The sequence below is a fragment of the Haematobia irritans genome, unplaced genomic scaffold (assembly GCF_050003625.1).
Source record: "Haematobia irritans isolate KBUSLIRL unplaced genomic scaffold, ASM5000362v1 scaffold_7, whole genome shotgun sequence".
NCBI lineage: Eukaryota > Metazoa > Arthropoda > Insecta > Diptera > Muscidae > Haematobia > Haematobia irritans.
Window position 1 is genome coordinate 1 of NW_027445830.1, and position 19,006 is coordinate 19,006.

General features: G+C 34.2%; 1 protein-coding gene across 1 annotated transcript; it reads left to right on the forward strand.

Moving 5' to 3' along the window:
* Positions 1–3,658: 3,658 nt before the first annotated feature.
* On the forward strand, positions 3,659–9,082 carry LOC142242813 (uncharacterized). Its single transcript, XM_075314343.1, has one exon. The coding sequence runs from the start codon at positions 3,659–3,661 to the stop codon at positions 9,080–9,082; it is 5,424 nt and encodes a 1,807-aa protein (XP_075170458.1).
* The last annotated feature ends 9,924 nt before the right edge of the window (positions 9,083–19,006 follow it).

The following is a 19,006-nucleotide window of genomic DNA, read 5'->3' on the forward strand; positions in this document are numbered from 1 at the left end:
TATATATATATATATATATATATATATATATATATATATATATATATATATTATATATATATATATATATATATATATATATATATATATATTATATATATATATATATATATATATATATATATATATATATATATATATATATATATATGATATATATATATTATATATATATATATATATATATATATTATATATATATATATATATATATATATATATATATATATATATATATATATATATATATATATATATATATATATATATATATATATATATATATATATGATATATATGATTATGACATTTTTTTCGGGAAAAAGTTTTTTCTTAAAATTTTAATGGCAGACCTGCTTCTAATAATAATAGTTGGCAAAAAATGCGAAACTCGGTAAGCGTGAGCTTGTAAGCTGGGTTAACCATTTTATATCTTCGGTGCAAGAAGTAAAATTTGAGTATGTACATTGAAACAATACGAAATAAGCTCTTTTTCGCTCTAGGATACAAAAGAAGTTTATCATAAACAAATTTCGAATTAAGCTTTCGCTTTCCAATCATGGAAAATCTGAAAAAAAATGAAAAACTTATTTTGCGACAAAACTTATTTTTCGTGGGGTGATCACGAATAAACCTACTTTCAAGTTTTGAAAATTTCATTCGAATCCCAAAAAATCCAAATTTGTATATAAAAACGTATTTTTCTCAATGCGTGCTAGAGTGATCATCCCTATAGCTTTGAACATTCCATCCAAATTATATGACTAACATCCGTTGCACTTATCTCCTAAACTTAGCGACCTAGAGAGAAAATGACTTTAATTCGTGACCATCACAAAAAAATTGAAAAATCCACCCAAAACCTAAAAAAATTGAAATTTTTATATGAAAAACTTCTTTTGCGCATATCTCCTTAAATATGCGTCCTAGAGCTAAAAGGACTTTAATTCGTGACCATCCCTAAAAAGTTGAAAAATCCACCTAAAACCTAAAAAAAAATTGAAATTTTTATATGAAAAACTTCTTTTGCCCATATCTCCTTAAATATGCGTCCTAGAGCGAAAAGAACTTTAATTCGTGACCACCCCCAGAAAATTAAAAAATCCACCCAAAACCTAAAAAATTGAAAATTTTATATGAAAGACTTCTTTTGCCCATATCTCCTAAACTAAGCGTTCTAGAGCGAAAAGGACTTTAATTCGGGACCACCCCCAAAAAATTGCAAAATCCACCCAAAACCTAAAAAAATTGAAATTTTTATATGAAAAACTTCTTTTGCGCATATCTCCTTAAATATGCGTCCTAGAGCTAAAAGGACTTTAATTCGTGACCATCCCTAAAAAGTTGAAAAATCCACCTAAAACCTAAAAAAAATTGAAATTTTTATATGAAAAACTTCTTTTGCCCATATCTCCTTAAATATGCGTCCTAGAGCGAAAAGAACTTTAATTCGTGACCACCCCCAAAAAATTGAAAAATCCACCCAAAACCTAAAAAAATTGAAATTTTTATATGAAAAACTTCTTTTGCCCATATCTCCTAAATTAAGCGTCCTAGAGCGAAAAGAACTTTAATTCGTGACCACCCCCAAAAAATTGAAAAATTCACCCAAAACCCAAAAAAATTGAAATTTTTATATGAAAAACTTCTTTTGCCCATATCTCCTTAAATATGCGTCCTAGAGCGAAAAGGACTTTAATTCGTGACCACCCCCAAAAAGTTGAAAAATCCCAAAACTTAAAAAATTTAAATTTTTATATGAAAAACTTCTTTTGCCCATATCTCCTTCAATATGCGTCCTAGAGCGAAAAGGACTTTAATTCGTGACCACCCTCAAAAAATTGGAAAATCCACCCAAAACCTAAAAAAATTGAAATTTTTATATGAAAAACTTCTTTTGCCCATATCTCCTTAAATATGCGTCCTAGAGCGAAAAGGACTTTAATTCGTGACCACCCTCAAAAAATTGAAAAATCCACCCAAAACCTAATGGACAAACTTCATAGTTTGCCAAAACATTTTAATGAATTTTTATGAATTTGAATTTTAATGAATTGTATACTATATCATCTTTACATAATTATCGATTTCTTGAATTTGTTTATGAATTTGTCTATTTTGAATTATGTTTACTAAAAGTTCGCTGAATTGATATCGATAACACCTATTGTAAATATTATTGTTGTAAAATTTAGTACACTAAGCCTTAAGATCCTAGCTTTTTGCTTCACTTCTTCTCTGACTACCCGACGGTAAGCATTATATTTCTCCGCTACTTATACTGATCTCTCTTCTCTACCTCTTCCCCATATTATATTTGTAAATAAACATTTTTTAATTTGTACAGTGAAAACTGAAACCTCCACTTGTTATTTTTTATTCCTTTTCCGGTTTGGTTTCACTCTATCAAAACTTGGTTTATTATTTCTCATTACCTGAGAAATAATAAATCAAAGCACACATACACACGTAAGCTTATACAGTCCACTCATCTCATCCATGGGATTTCATGTAAAACTTTGGTTCTCCACTGTCATCTGTCACAATCCCCCCACACACCTCTGCATGGTCCTCCGTAGCCGTTCACTGGTAACTACAGCATAACATCCACGAACATTAACATCACAATCCACAACACTAAGGTAATCTCTTTACCATAGTTAGTTGTGTGAAACCGCCGGTAAGTGATACAAATCACAAAACAAAATGTATGCAAACACAAAAAATCGGGAGTGATCGGTAGTGAAACGCGAAAAAAAACATTAAAAAAAGGTAAAAAAATTGGTTAAAAACCATAAAAAAAGTGTTAAAAGTCAATTAAAACATTAAAAAATAAGAAAAGTGTTCGATAAAATTTGTAAAAATTGCATAAAAGTGGAGAAAATACGGTTTAAATCCCAAAAAGTATAAAATATATTGTTAAAAGGTTGAATAAAATCGTTAAAAACCTGTAAAAAATAAAATAATTCCTCAAAACTTTGCTAAACTCCCGTAAAATTATTTTCCAATGAACCAAAACATACAAAAAAGTGTCTAACATTTCCCATATCGGTCGAAAAAATATTGTGTTTGCAAACGGTTGTTTGTATGTATGTATGTATATATCCCAATATCCCTAAAAAAATTGAAGTGCAAAAGTGCGAATTTTCTTGTTATATGTGTGGAAAAAAGTGAAAATTGTGTATTTTCCCCTCTTGTCCGTCCGTTTAACGGTATTAAAACAGTTATTTCTGATAAAAAATCTTCCAAAAAATTTGCAAAGTGAAGGTCAAAGCGGTCAAAAGAATTTCATATTTATGCATATTTCTCTAATAATGTATGTTTGTTTGTATATCATCTCAACATATGCATAAACGAAGTTCAGTGACTTTGTGACAATGTAAATGTAAAAGCAAATAAAAGAATAACAAGAAGAAGAATTTGCAAATAAATTCATTGCAATTACAATTTACTTTGTGAGCATAGAATTCCGCATAAATTTCGCATAAAACACAAGTAAAACGGTTAGAGGTCACCCACAAAACTTCATATTTACAAATCCAAAAACGCATATATTTTTTCTCGCTATACTTCGGCAATTCCAATTCATTACAGTGATAAATTCAATAAAAGATTTATCGTTTTCAATCTATAAATTTCTGACACATTTCTCACGACAATGAATCCTACAAACAATCCTAACGACCCTTCATCAGTTCCTGCTGGATCAAATGCTTCCTCCAATGCTAACGCGGCAGCGGCTGCATCTCCCGCATATGATAGATTTCTTTTTGATTGCGAGTATTTAATACTTTTTTGTACGCAATTCGAACAATGGGATATTGGAGACCAAACGGACTCTGTATTGGAAGTTAAATTGGAAGACTTGGAGAAAAGATGGCAACAACTTCAGACTTCATATCAAAATACAATGCTATCGCCGAGTTCCACCGATCCGAAGGATATTAAAGCTAATGCAAAAATAAATTTCAATGCCAGTTCTGAGGCATATTACACCGCAAGGTCTCAAATCTTGGATATTCTCCGAATATCTGGAGGCCAGACACGTCAAAATGCGAGACATAGCCTAGTTCCTGAATATATACCTCAGACTCAGAGTTCTATTCCCGCCTCGTCTCACAACTCTAACGAAAGTTATATAAAAGTTCCTCCGTGCGATACCGAGGTGTTTAAAGGTGGTTACGAGGAGTGGCCCTCGTTCCGTGATATGTTCACTGCAGTTTATGTAAATCATCCAAAATTAACCCCCGCTCAAAAACTTTATCATTTACGCAATAAGACCAGGGGCCCAGCTGGGGCTATAGTCAAGCGTTACACTTTGTGCGATGAAAATTTTAATATGGCATGGAGCGCACTTAAAGCTCGTTACGAGAATAAACGTGTTTTAGTTGATAATCAATTAAAAATTCTTTTCAATATACCTGCGGCAAATGTTGAAAACAGCGAATCAATTCAAAAAATTCAGTCCACGGTCAATGATTGTTTATGTACTCTTCGATCTCTTAACGTCGATGTTGACGGATGGGATCCCATTCTCATTTATTTAATTTCCACAAAATTACCAGATGAAACTCTCTCTTTATGGGAACAATCCCTCAGATCACATCGAGATCTGCCTACGTGGAATCAACTGGACGAATTTTTGATAAATAGATTCGAAGTTGTAGAACGCATCTCGAGCATAAAGTGCACAAAGCAGCAAAATAATGTTACACATCAAAATTCAAATAAATATGATCAACGCAATCCCATCTCATCTCAGGGCTCTGGCAAAATACAAACATATCTCTCTCAAGAAAAACTCACAGCTACTTGTTTACTTTGTGAAACCAACCATTCTTTACGAACGTGTCCGAAATTTCGTCAACTTACTGCACAACAGCGTGTAGACTTTGTCTATAAAAATAAGATTTGCAGTAACTGCTTATCAAGTTCCCATCTTAAACCTAATTGTAAAAGTACAAACACTTGTATAATTTGTCACAAACCGCACCACAGTTTGATTCATATACGAACTAAATACAACGAAAATACAAGTGAAAATTCAAATACTCAAGAAAATAGAAGCGAAAGCCAGAATCATCAAAAGCCCAATACACACAATTTATCCTCACAGAAGGAACAACCATCTACATCAAAGCAAAATAATTCTTCTCATATCCAAGCCAACTTTTCATCGAATAATGATATGATTTTACTCCGAACTGCATTAGTGCAGATTGAACATAATGGAGAATTGTTCACGATTAGAGCTCTTATAGATCCGGGTTCTCAACGAACATTTATTTCAAAACGAATTCAAACCCGTTTACAACTTCCGACTACTAAGTCAAATTTTGAAATATCTGGAATTGGTGGCCAGCGTCAAACATCTGACAAACAATGTCAATTGTCCATAGTGTCAAAGAAACATGAAATACGATTCTCAGTTTCTGCCATTGTTTTGCCGCAAGTGACAAAACGTCTTCCTGCCGTTTCGTTTGAAATACCAAATAATTCAGAATTGGAAAATTTAGAGTTGGCAGATCCATATTTCAACAAATCTTCGCAAATTGATTTGGTTCTGGGTAATGATTCCGAACGTTTTATTAATATTGAAGGAATCAAGAAAAATATTTGTGGCGAAACTTCAGCCTATAATACGATATTTGGCTGGGTTCTCAGTGGTCCAATGCGGACTGAAACAATACATTCATTCTCCGTAAATGTTCATGAATTCGAAGAATCTTCTATTAACGAAATGCTAAGAAAATTTTGGGAACAAGAAGAAGTTCCTACATCCCATCTCGTCTCAGCTGCTGATGCGTTCTGTGAAGAATATTACAGAAAAACTACAACTCGTTTACCCGATGGTCGTTACATGGTACGACTTCCTTTTAAGGAAGAATTTTCTGATTCATTGTACTTGGGTCCTTCTAGATATATGGCTTTGGCTCAGTACAATCGTATGGAACGAAATCTTTCCAAAGATTCTGAATTAAGAGCACAGTACCATGATGTTCTGAACGAATATATTGCGCTTGATCACGCGGAAGAAACGTCTTCGCGCGAAATTTCTTTTGATGATAAATTTAATTCATTTTACTTGCCACATCACGCTGTGGTACGACCAGAACATAAGTCCACAAAGGTTCGAATTGTTTTTAATGCGTCCCGAAAAACGAAATCAGGCTATTCTCTTAACGATATATTACACACCGGTCCCACATTACAATCTGATCTAACTTCTGTTATTCTAAATTGGCGGAAATATCAGTATGTTTTCTGCGGGGATATTCAAAAAATGTACAGACAGATTCTTGTACACCCCCATGATAGACCGTATCAACGAATTTTATTCAAACCCTCCGATAATAACTCTATTAAAGATTATCAACTCAAAACAGTAACTTTTGGCATTAATTGCGCGCCATTCCTTGCTATACGTACTCTTTTACAACTGGCATCTGATGTCCAAGCAACTCATCCCATAGTAGCTCGAATACTTAAACACGAAACATATGTTGACGACATTTTATCGGGCGGGTTTTCTATTCAGGAAGCTTTGAAGGCTCGAAATGATCTAATTGATATTTTAAAGAATGCGGGTTTTCCTCTGAAGAAGATCATTGCTAATGATCCACAATTACTCGCTCATATTCCGCCTCAAGACTTATACGATTCTGAATTTTTACGCTTCCATGAGTCAAGTTCTACAAAAACCTTGGGTATAAAGTGGAACGCGTTGTCAGATTCGTTTACTTACTCAATAAATCCAATACAATCTGAACAGACTATGACGAAAAGAATGGTTTTATCGTCCATTGCCCAATTATTTGATCCCGCGGGATGGATAGCACCGGTTATTATTCGGGCAAAAATATTAATGCAACAATTGTGGCTAGAAGGAATTGGATGGGATGACAATCTTGGCCCAGAGTCACAATCGACTTGGAATAGGCTCGTATTCGATTTCCCTCACATTAATTCTATCTCTATACCAAGATGGATTCAATGTTGTCCTACTGATACTTTAGAAATCAACGGGTTTTCAGATTCGTCTCAAGCTGCATATTGTGCCTGTGTTTATTTGCGATGCCAAACTAATAAATCAGTTGTGTTTTCTAATTTACTGGTTGCTAAAAGCAAAGTCGCCCCTCTCAAACCTGTATGTTTGCCAAGATTGGAACTTAATGGTGCATTTCTTTTAGCTAAGCTCGTCAATTATGTCACTTCGAACTTTGATTTCAAAATAAGCTCCATTACTTTATGGACTGACTCTTCAATTGTCCTTGGTTGGCTTTCGAAACCACCTTGGACCTGGGAGACGTACATTGCGAATAGGACCTCACAAATTCACGAGTTAGTTCCTGGTAGCAATTGGCGATATGTCCCAACTCAGGATAATCCAGCTGATCTCGGTACTAGGGGTTGCCGACCTCAAGATTTAACACCCAATTCTTTATGGTTTAATGGTCCAAAATGGCTAACTCAACCACACTCAACGTGGCCTAAAAGAAATCCATTGGTTGCACCAGAATTAGGAAAGCGAGTAAATGTGCAAACTTATCATAGTACAAATGACGATAATGATATTTTACTCCGATTTTCGTCTTACAATCGCGCATTGCGAGTTATATCCTACATGTTTCGTTTTTATAACAATTGCCTAAGTCGACGGAGATCGACAATAAAAATGTCGAATCCGTTTCTTACTCATACAGAAGTTGCATTTGTTAAGTCACGTTTAATTATATTGTCGCAAAAGAAATTTTACCCTGATGAATATTCTAATCTTCTTGAATCGAAACCAATTAATGATAAAAGCCAATTAAAATGTTTGAATCCAGTTCTTTCTCATGAAAATATAATGCGAGTGAATGGAAGACTCGCCGATTCATCGCTACCATACAACGAGCGATTTCCTATTATTCTCTCGGGGAACTCACGTTTCAGTCACTTATACTTATTAAATTTGCATCAATTATTGGCTCATGCCGATTGTACACTTATGTGCAGAATGGTACAGACTGAATTTTATATATCCCGTTTAAAACCGCGAGTAAAGGCTATAATTCATAAATGCCGAACATGTGTTATATTTAGACAAAAGTCTTGTAGCCAGATAATGGCTCCCCTTCCATCTGTGCGATGTGAACTATCCCCTCCTTTCAATATCACCGGGGTCGATTTTGCAGGGCCTTTTGAGCTGAAAAGTTCCACTCTAAGAAGAGCTCCAATAATAAAAAGCTACGTTTCAATTTTCGTTTGTTTCACCACGAAAGCTATCCACTTAGAACCCTGTTCAGAATTATCGTCTCTAGCCTTTGAGGCTGCATTTACACGATTCGTCGGGAGGCGGGGGCTACCCCATAGGGTTGTTTCCGATAATGGAAGAAATTTTATTGGTGCAAGCCGAAAATTACTAAAAGAATTTTCTGCTTTTGTTAAATCCACCGCCAGTGACATATCTCAGAAATATTCAACCCATGGCTTTGAGTGGCAATTTATCCCACCGCATGCCCCGCATATGGGCGGATTATGGGAATCGGCGGTGAAAAGTTTTAAACATCATTTTAAAAGAATTGCTGGTGCCCATAAATTCACGTTCGAACAATTTGCTACAATTCTCGCTAGGATTGAAGGAATCCTAAATTCACGTCCCATATCTGCCGTTTCTGAAGATCCATCAGATTTGACAGCTCTTACTCCGGGTCACTTTTTGAAAGGATCACCAATTATGTCTTTCCCTGAAACCCCATCTCAAAACTTATCTCTTCTCAATAGATGGACAAAGTTAAAGGCTCTGCACCATCAATTTGCTATTAGATGGAAAGAGGATTATCTAAAATCTCTACACAAACGATATAAGTGGAAAAATTCAGGTCCCAATTTAAAGATTGGCGATTTGGTTGTCGTAATGGACGATTTGTTACCACCTAGCGACTGGCGCTTGGGTAGAATCGTAAATACTCATCATGGTTCCGACAATAATATTCGAGTTGCGGATATCAAAGTTGCTTCTGGAATTATTACTCGTCCCATCGTGAAATTATGTTACTTACCGCTCTTAGACCAAACCTCTCCTGAATCAACCTCTTAAATCTTACCTTTTCACATTCCTTCCTCTCATATAATCATTTCATACATCACCCTTCCCATTATCCCATACTAAAGTCCATTCCATTTACAGATCACTAACTCAAAATGTCCCACCATCAAGTTTATGACTGCGGCATCTGCAAGGAAAGACATTCTTTGCGGGATTGCCCAATTTTTATAATGATGCCTGTGGCTGATAGAAGGGTGACGGTTCGGACCTATAATTACTGCATGAACTGTTTGGCAAAAAGCCACACAGTAGAACGGTGCAGTTCCCCAGCGACCTGTCGCAAGTGCGGCTATCAGCATCACACTATGCTACACCCACAAATAGCGAGGACGCCATCCGCAACTTCACCAGCCTACTACACGCCTAGGGAGAGGAACACGACGACACGCCAAACACCATCAAGAAACAATACCACTAGAAGACGAGTAATAATCACGGGAAGACACAACAGTACAACTACACAACAAACACGAAGGCCCATCAGGTGGTTCACGAAGAACCCAATACCGCAGGCACCAACTACGGCAAGACGACCTGCACGACAGCCTACTACTCAACACGCTCACACCAACAATAAGCTTCAGAGGAGACGCTCCAACCAACGTCCCAAGCGGAACCAGCATATCCTGGCCGAGGCTATAAAGTCCATTGCTACCGTGCTTTGCAAGTCGAATTTTGCATAAGTGCAAGGCCGGGGGCATGGACAAACTTCATAGTTTGCCAAACATTTTTTTTATGTATTTTAATGAATTTTTATGAGTTTGAATTTTAATGAATTGTACTATATAATATTTACATAATTATCGATTTCTTGAATTGCTGATCAATTTGTCTATTTTGAATTATATGTACTAAAATATTGCTGAATTAATATCGATAACGCCTATTGTGAATAGTAGATTCATAAAATTTAGTACAATAAGCTATCCACTCCTTAAAATCCTTACTTTCTTTCACTTCTTCTCTAACTACCCGACGGTAAGCATTGTATTTCTCCTCTGCTGATCTCTCTTCTCTACCTTTTCCCCTATATTACATTTATAAATAAATATTGTACATTGAAAACTGAAACCTCCACTTGTTATTTTTTGTTCCTTTTCCGGTTGGGTTTCACTCCATCAAACGCTTTGTTTATTATTTCTCATTACTTTGAGAAATAATAAACCCAAGCACACACACACACAACCTTATACAGTCCACTCATCTCATACAGGGGATTTCTTGTAAAACTTCTCCACTGTCATCTGTCACAATCCCCCCACACACCTGTGCAATGGGCAAAAGAAGTTTTTCATATAAAAATTTCATTTTTTTTAGGTTTTGGGTGGATTTTTCAATTTTTTGGGGGTGGTCACGAATTAAAGTCCTTTTCGCTCTAGGACGCATATTTAAGGAGATATGGGCAAAAGAAGTTTTTCATATAAAAATTTCAATTTTTTTAGGTTTTGGGTGGATTTTTCAATTTTTTGGGGGTGGTCACGAATGAAAGGCCTTTTCGCTCTAGGACGCATATTTAAGGAGATATGGGCAAAAGAAGTTTTTCATATAAAAATTTAAATTTTTTTACGTTTTGGGTGGATTTTTCAATTTTTTGGGGGTGGTCACGAATTAAAGTCCTTCTCGCTCTAGGACGCATATTTAAGGAGATATGGGCAAAAGAAGTTTTTCATATAAAAATTTAATTTTTTTTAGGTTTTGGGTGGATTTTTCAATTTTTTGGGGATGGTCACGAATTAAAGTCCTTTTCGCTCTAGGACGCATATTTAAGGAGATATGGGCAAAAGAAGTTTTTCATATAAAAATTTAAATTTTTTTAGGTTTTGGGTGGATTTTTCAATTTTTTGGGGGTGGTCACGAATTAAAGGCCTTTTCGCTCTAGGACGCATATATAAGGAGATATGGGCAAAAGAAGTTTTTCATATAAAAATTTCATTTTTTTTAGGTTTTGGGTGGATTTTTCAATTTTTTGGGGGTGGTCACGAATTAAAGTCCTTTTCGCTCTAGGACGCATATTTAAGGAGATATGGGCAAAAGAAGTTTTTCATATAAAAATTTCAATTTTTTTAGGTTTTGGGTGGATTTTTCAATTTTTTGGGGGTGGTCACGAATTAAAGTCCTTTTCGCTCTAGGACGCATATTTAAGGAGATATGAGCAAAAGAAGTTTTTCATATAAAAATTTCAATTTTTTTAGGTTTTGGGTGGATTTTTCAATTTTTTGGGGATGGTCACGAATTAAAGTCCTTTTCGCTCTAGGACGCATATTTAAGGAGATATGGGCAAAAGAAGTTTTTCATATAAAAATTTCAATTTTTTTAGGTTTTGGGTGGATTTTTCAATTTTTTGGGGATGGTCACGAATTAAAGTCCTTTTCGCTCTAGGACGCATATTTAAGGAGATATGGGCAAAAGAAGTTTTTCATATCAAAATTTAAATTTAAATTTTTTTAGGTTTTGGGTGGATTTTTCAATTTTTTGGGGGTGGTCACGAATTAAAGGCCTTTTCGCTCTAGGACGCATATTTAAGGAGATATGGGCAAAAGAAGTTTTTCATATAAAAATTTCAATTTTTTTCGGTTTTGGGTCGATTTTTCAATTTTTGGGGGGTGGTCACGAATTAAAGTCCTTTTCGCTCTAGGACGCATATTTAAGGAGATATGGGCAAAAGAAGTTTTTCATATAAAAATTTCAATTTTTTTAGGTTTTGGGTGGATTTTTCAATTTTTTGGGGGTGGTCACGAATTAAAGTCCTTCTCGTTCTAGGACGCATATTTAAGGAGATATGGGCAAAAGAAGTTTTTCATATAAAAATTTCAATTTTTTTAGGTTTTGGGTGGATTTTTCAATTTTTTGGGGATGGTCACGAATTAAAGTCCTTTTCGCTCTAGGACGCATATTTAAGGAGATATGGGCAAAAGAAGTTTTTCATATAAAAATTTCAATTTTTTTAGGTTTTGGGTGGATTTTTCAATTTTTTGGGGGTGGTCACGAATTAAAGTCCTTTTCGCTCTAGGACGCTTAGGTTAGGAGATATGGGCAAAAGAAGTTTTTCATATAAAAATTTCAATTTTTTTAGGTTTTGGGTGGATTTTTCAATTTTTTGGGGGTGGTCACGAATTAAAGTCCTTTTCGCCCTAGGACGCATATTTAAGGAGATATGGGCAAAAGAAGTTTTTCATATAAAAATTTCAATTTTTTTAGGTTTTGGGTGGATTTTTCAATTTTTGGGGGTGGTCACGAATTAAAGTCCTTTTCGCTCTAGGACGCTTAGTTTAGGAGATATGGGCAAAAGAATTTTTTCATATAAAAATTTAAATTTTTTTAGGTTTTGGGTGGATTTTTCAATTTTTTGGGGGTGGTCACGAATTAAAGTCCTTTTCGCTCTAGGACGCATATTTAAGGAGATATGGGCAAAAGAAGTTTTTCATATAAAAATTTCTATTTTTTTAGGTTTTGGGTGGATTTTTCAATTTTTTGGGGGTGGTCACGAATTAAAGGCCTTTTCGCTCTAGGACGCATATTTAAGGAGATATGGGCAAAAGAAGTTTTTCATATAAAAATTTCAATTTTTTTAGGTTTTGGGTGGATTTTTAAATTTTTTGGGGGTGGTCACGAATTAAAGTCCTTTTCGCTCTAGGACGCTTAGTTTAGGAGATATGGGCAAAAGAAGTTTTTCATATAAAAATTTTAATTTTTTGAGGTTTTGGGTGGATTTTTCAATTTTTTGGGGGTGGTCACGAATTAAAGTCCTTTTCGCTCTAGGACGCATATTTAAGGAGATATGGGCAATAGAAGTTTTTCATATAAAAATTTCTATTTTTTTAGGTTTTGGGTGGATTTTTCAATTTTTTGGGGGTGGTCACGAATTAAAGGCCTTTTCGCTCTAGGACGCATATTTAAGGAGATATGGGCAAAATAAGTTTTTCATATAAAAATTTCAATTTTTTTAGGTTTTGGGTGGATTTTTCAATTTTTTGGGGGTGGTCACGAATTAAAGTCCTTTTCGCTCTAGGACGCATATTTAAGGAGATATGGGCAAAAGAAGTTTTTCATATAAAAATTTCAATTTTTTTAGGTTTTGGGTGGATTTTTAAATTTTTTGGGGGTGGTCACGAATTAAAGGCCTTTTCGCTCTAGGACGCATATGCAAGGAGATATGGGCAAAAGAAGTTTTTCATATAAAAAATTTCAATTTTTTTAGGTTTTGGGTGGATTTTTCAATTTTTTGGGGGTGGTCACGAATTAAAGTCCTTTTCGCTCTAGGACGCATATTTAAGGAGATATGGGCAAAAGAAGTTTTTCATATAAAAATTTCAATTTTTTTAGGTTTTGGGTGGATTTTTCAATTTTTTGGGGATGGTCACGAATTAAAGTCCTTTTCGCTCTAGGACGCTTAGTTTAGGAGATATGGGCAAAAGAAGTTTTTCATATAAAAATTTTAATTTTTTTAGGTTTTGGGTGGAGTTTTCAATTTTTTGGGGGTGGTCACGAATTAAAGTCCTTTTCGCTCTAGGACGCATATTTAAGGAGATATTGGCAAAAGAAGTTTTTCATATAAAAATTTAAATTTTTTTAGGTTTCGGGTGGATTTTTTAATTTTTTGGGGGTGGTCACGAATTAAAGTCCTTTTCGCTCTAGGACGCATATTTAAGGAGATATGGGCAAAAGAAGTTTTTCATATAAAAATTTCAATTTTTTTAGGTTTTGGGTGGATTTTTCAATTTTTTGGGGGTGGTCACGAATTAAAGTCCTTCTCGTTCTAGGACGCATATTTAAGGAGATATGGGCAAAAGAAGTTTTTCATATAAAAATTTCAATTTTTTTAGGTTTTGGGTGGATTTTTAAATTTTTTGGGGGTGGTCACGAATTAAAGTCCTTTTCGCTCTAGGACGCATATTTAAGGAGATATGGGCAATTAAAGGCCTTTTCGCTCTAGGACGCATATTTAAGGAGATATGGGCAAAAGAAGTTTTTCATATAAAAATTTCATTTTTTTAGGTTTAAAGTCCTTTTCGCTCTAGGACGCATATTTAAGGAGATATGGGCAAAAGAAGTTTTTCATATAAAAATTTCAATTTTTTTAGGTTTTGGGTGGATTTTTAAATTTTTTGGGGGTGGTCACGAATTAAAGTCCTTTTCGCTCTAGGACGCATATTTAAGGAGATATGGGCAAAAGAAGTTATTCATATAAAAATTTCAATTTTTTTAGGTTTTGGGTGGATTTTTCAATTTTTGGGGGGTGGTCACGAATTAAAGTCCTTTTCGCTCTAGGACGCATATTTAAGGAGATATGGGCAAAAGAAGTTTTTCATATAAAAATTTCAATTTTTTAGGTTTTGGGTGGATTTTTAAATTTTTTGGGGGTGGTCACGAATTAAAGTCCTTTTCGCTCTAGGACGCATATTTAAGGAGATATGGGCAAAAGAAGTTTTTCATATAAAAATTTCAATTTTTTTAGGTTTTGGGTGGATTTTTCAATTTTTTGGGGGTGGTCACGAATTAAAGTCCTTTTCGCTCTAGGACGCATATTTAAGGAGATATGGGCAAAAGAAGTTTTTCATATAAAAATTTCAATTTTTTTAGGTTTTGGGTGGATTTTTCAATTTTTTGGGGGTGGTCACGAATTAAAGTCCTTTTCGCTCTAGGACGCATATTTAAGAAGATATGGGCAAAAGAAGTTTTTCATATAAAAATTTCAATTTTTTTAGGTTTTGGGTGGATTTTTCAATTTTTTGGGGGTGGTCACGAATTAAAGTCCTTTTCGCTCTAGGACGCATATTTAAGGAGATATGGGCAAAAGAAGTTATTCATATACAAATTTCAATTTTTTTAGGTTTTGGGTGGATTTTTCAATTTTTGGGGGGTGGTCACGAATTAAAGTCCTTTTCGCTCTAGGACGCATATTTAAGGAGATATGGGCAAAAGAAGTTTTTCATATAAAAATTTTATTTTTTTTAGGTTTTGGGTGGATTTTTCAATTTCTTGGGGGTGGTCACGAATTAAAGTCCTTTTCGCTCTAGGACGCATATTTAAGGAGATATGGGCAAAGAAGTTTTTCATATAAAAATTTCAATTTTTTTAGGTTTTGGGTGGAGTTTTCAATTTTTTGGGGGTGGTCACGAATTAAAGGCCTTTTCGCTCTAGCACGCTTAGTTTAGGAGATATGGGCAAAAGAAGTTTTTCATATAAAAATTTAAATTTTTTTAGGTTTTGGGTGGATTTTTCAATTTTTTGGGAGTGGTCACGAATTAAAGTCCTTTTCGCTCTAGGACGCATATTTAAGGAGATATGGGCAAAAGAAGTTTTTCATATAAAAATTTTCAATTTTTTTCGGTTTCGGGTGGATTTTTCAATTTTTTGGGGGTGGTCACGAATTAAAGTCCTTTTCGCTCTAGGACGCATATTTAAGGAGATATGGGCAAAAGAAGTTTTTCATATAAAAATTTTAATTTTTTTAGGTTTTGGGTGGAGTTTTCAATTTTTTGGGGGTGGTCACGAATTAAAGTCCTTTTCGCTCTAGGACGCATATTTAAGGAGATATGGGCAAAAGAAGTTTTTCATATAAAAATTTCAATTTTTTTAGGTTTTGGGTGGATTTTTCAATTTTTTGGGGATGGTCACGAATTAAAGTCCTTTTCGCTCTAGGACGCATATTTAAGGAGATATGGGCAAAAGAAGTTTTTCATATAAAAATTTCAATTTTTTTAGGTTTTGGGTGGATTTTTCAATTTTTTGGGGGTGGCCACGAATTAAAGTCCTTTTCGCTCTAGGACGCTTAGGTTAGGAGATATGGGCAAAAGAAGTTTTTCATATAAAAATTTCAATTTTTTTAGGTTTTGGGTGGATTTTTCAATTTTTTGGGGGTGGTCACGAATTAAAGTCCTTTTCGCCCTAGGACGCATATTTAAGGAGATATGGGCAAAAGAAGTTTTTCATATAAAAATTTCAATTTTTTTAGGTTTTGGGTGGATTTTTCAATTTTTGGGGGTGGTCACGAATTAAAGTCCTTTTCGCTCTAGGACGCTTAGTTTAGGAGATATGGGCAAAAGAATTTTTTCATATAAAAATTTAAATTTTTTTAGGTTTTGGGTGGATTTTTCAATTTTTTGGGGGTGGTCACGAATTAAAGTCCTTTTCGCTCTAGGACGCATATTTAAGGAGATATGGGCAAAAGAAGTTTTTCATATAAAAATTTCTATTTTTTTAGGTTTTGGGTGGATTTTTCAATTTTTTGGGGGTGGTCACGAATTAAAGGCCTTTTCGCTCTAGGACGCATATTTAAGGAGATATGGGCAAAAGAAGTTTTTCATATAAAAATTTCAATTTTTTTAGGTTTTGGGTGGATTTTTAAATTTTTTGGGGGTGGTCACGAATTAAAGTCCTTTTCGCTCTAGGACGCTTAGTTTAGGAGATATGGGCAAAAGAAGTTTTTCATATAAAAATTTTAATTTTTTGAGGTTTTGGGTGGAGTTTTCAATTTTTTGGGGGTGGTCACGAATTAAAGTCCTTTTCGCTCTAGGACGCATATTTAAGGAGATATGGGCAATAGAAGTTTTTCATATAAAAATTTCAATTTTTTGAGGTTTTGGGTGGATTTTTCAATTTTTTGGGGGGTGGTCACGAATTAAAGGCCTTTTCGCTCTAGGACGCATATTTAAGGAGATATGGGCAAAATAAGTTTTTCATATAAAAATTTCAATTTTTTTAGGTTTTGGGTGGATTTTTCAATTTTTTGGGGGTGGTCACGAATTAAAGTCCTTTTCGCTCTAGGACGCATATTTAAGGAGATATGGGCAAAAGAAGTTTTTCATATAAAAATTTCAATTTTTTTAGGTTTTGGGTGGATTTTTAAATTTTTTGGGGGTGGTCACGAATTAAAGGCCTTTTCGCTCTAGGACGCATATGCAAGGAGATATGGGCAAAAGAAGTTTTTCATATAAAAAATTTCAATTTTTTTAGGTTTTGGGTGGATTTTTCAATTTTTTGGGGGTGGTCACGAATTAAAGTCCTTTTCGCTCTAGGACGCATATTTAAGGAGATATGGGCAAAAGAAGTTTTTCATATAAAAATTTCAATTTTTTTAGGTTTTGGGTGGATTTTTCAATTTTTTGGGGATGGTCACGAATTAAAGTCCTTTTCGCTCTAGGACGCTTAGTTTAGGAGATATGGGCAAAAGAAGTTTTTCATATAAAAATTTTAATTTTTTTAGGTTTTGGGTGGAGTTTTCAATTTTTTGGGGGTGGTCACGAATTAAAGTCCTTTTCGCTCTAGGACGCATATTTAAGGAGATATTGGCAAAAGAAGTTTTTCATATAAAAATTTAAATTTTTTTAGGTTTCGGGTGGATTTTTTAATTTTTTGGGGGTGGTCACGAATTAAAGTCCTTTTCGCTCTAGGACGCATATTTAAGGAGATATGGGCAAAAGAAGTTTTTCATATAAAAATTTCAATTTTTTTAGGTTTTGGGTGGATTTTTCAATTTTTTGGGGGTGGTCACGAATTAAAGTCCTTCTCGTTCTAGGACGCATATTTAAGGAGATATGGGCAAAAGAAGTTTTTCATATAAAAATTTCAATTTTTTTAGGTTTTGGGTGGATTTTTCAATTTTTTGGGGGTGGTCACGAATTAAAGTCCTTTTCGCTCTAGGACGCATATTTAAGGAGATATGGGCAATTAAAGGCCTTTTCGCTCTAGGACGCATATTTAAGGAGATATGGGCAAAAGAAGTTTTTCATATAAAAATTTCATTTTTTTTGGTTTAAAGTCCTTTTCGCTCTAGGACGCATATTTAAGGAGATATGGGCAAAAGAAGTTTTTCATATAAAAATTTCAATTTTTTTAGGTTTTGGGTGGATTTTTAAATTTTTTGGGGGTGGTCACGAATTAAAGTCCTTTTCGCTCTAGGACGCATATTTAAGGAGATATGGGCAAAAGAAGTTATTCATATAAAAATTTCAATTTTTTTAGGTTTTGGGTGGATTTTTCAATTTTTGGGGGGTGGTCACGAATTAAAGTCCTTTTCGCTCTAGGACGCATATTTAAGGAGATATGGGCAAAAGAAGTTTTTCATATAAAAATTTCAATTTTTTAGGTTTTGGGTGGATTTTTAAATTTTTTGGGGGTGGTCACGAATTAAAGTCCTTTTCGCTCTAGGACGCATATTTAAGGAGATATGGGCAAAAGAAGTTTTTCATATAAAAATTTCAATTTTTTTAGGTTTTGGGTGGATTTTTCAATTTTTTGGGGGTGGTCACGAATTAAAGTCCTTTTCGCTCTAGGACGCATATTTAAGGAGATATGGGCAAAAGAAGTTTTTCATATAAAAATTTCAATTTTTTTAGGTTTTGGGTGGATTTTTCAATTTTTTGGGGGTGGTCACGAATTAAAGTCCTTTTCACTCTAGGACGCATATTTAAGAAGATATGGGCAAAAGAAGTTTTTCATATAAAAATTTCAATTTTTTTAGGTTTTGGGTGGATTTTTCAATTTTTTGGGGGTGGTCACGAATTAAAGTCCTTTTCGCTCTAGGACGCATATTTAAGGAGATATGGGCAAAAGAAGTTATTCATATACAAATTTCAATTTTTTTAGGTTTTGGGTGGATTTTTCAATTTTTGGGGGGTGGTCACGAATTAAAGTCCTTTTCGCTCTAGGACGCATATTTAAGGAGATATGGGCAAAAGAAGTTTTTCATATAAAAATTTTATTTTTTTTAGGTTTTGGGTGGATTTTTCAATTTCTTGGGGGTGGTCACGAATTAAAGTCCTTTTCGCTCTAGGACGCATATTTAAGGAGATATGGGCAAAAGAAGTTTTTCATATAAAAATTTAATTTTTTTTAGGTTTTGGGTGGATTTTTCAATTTTTTGGGAGTGGTCACGAATTAAAGTCCTTTTCGCTCTAGGACGCATATTTAAGG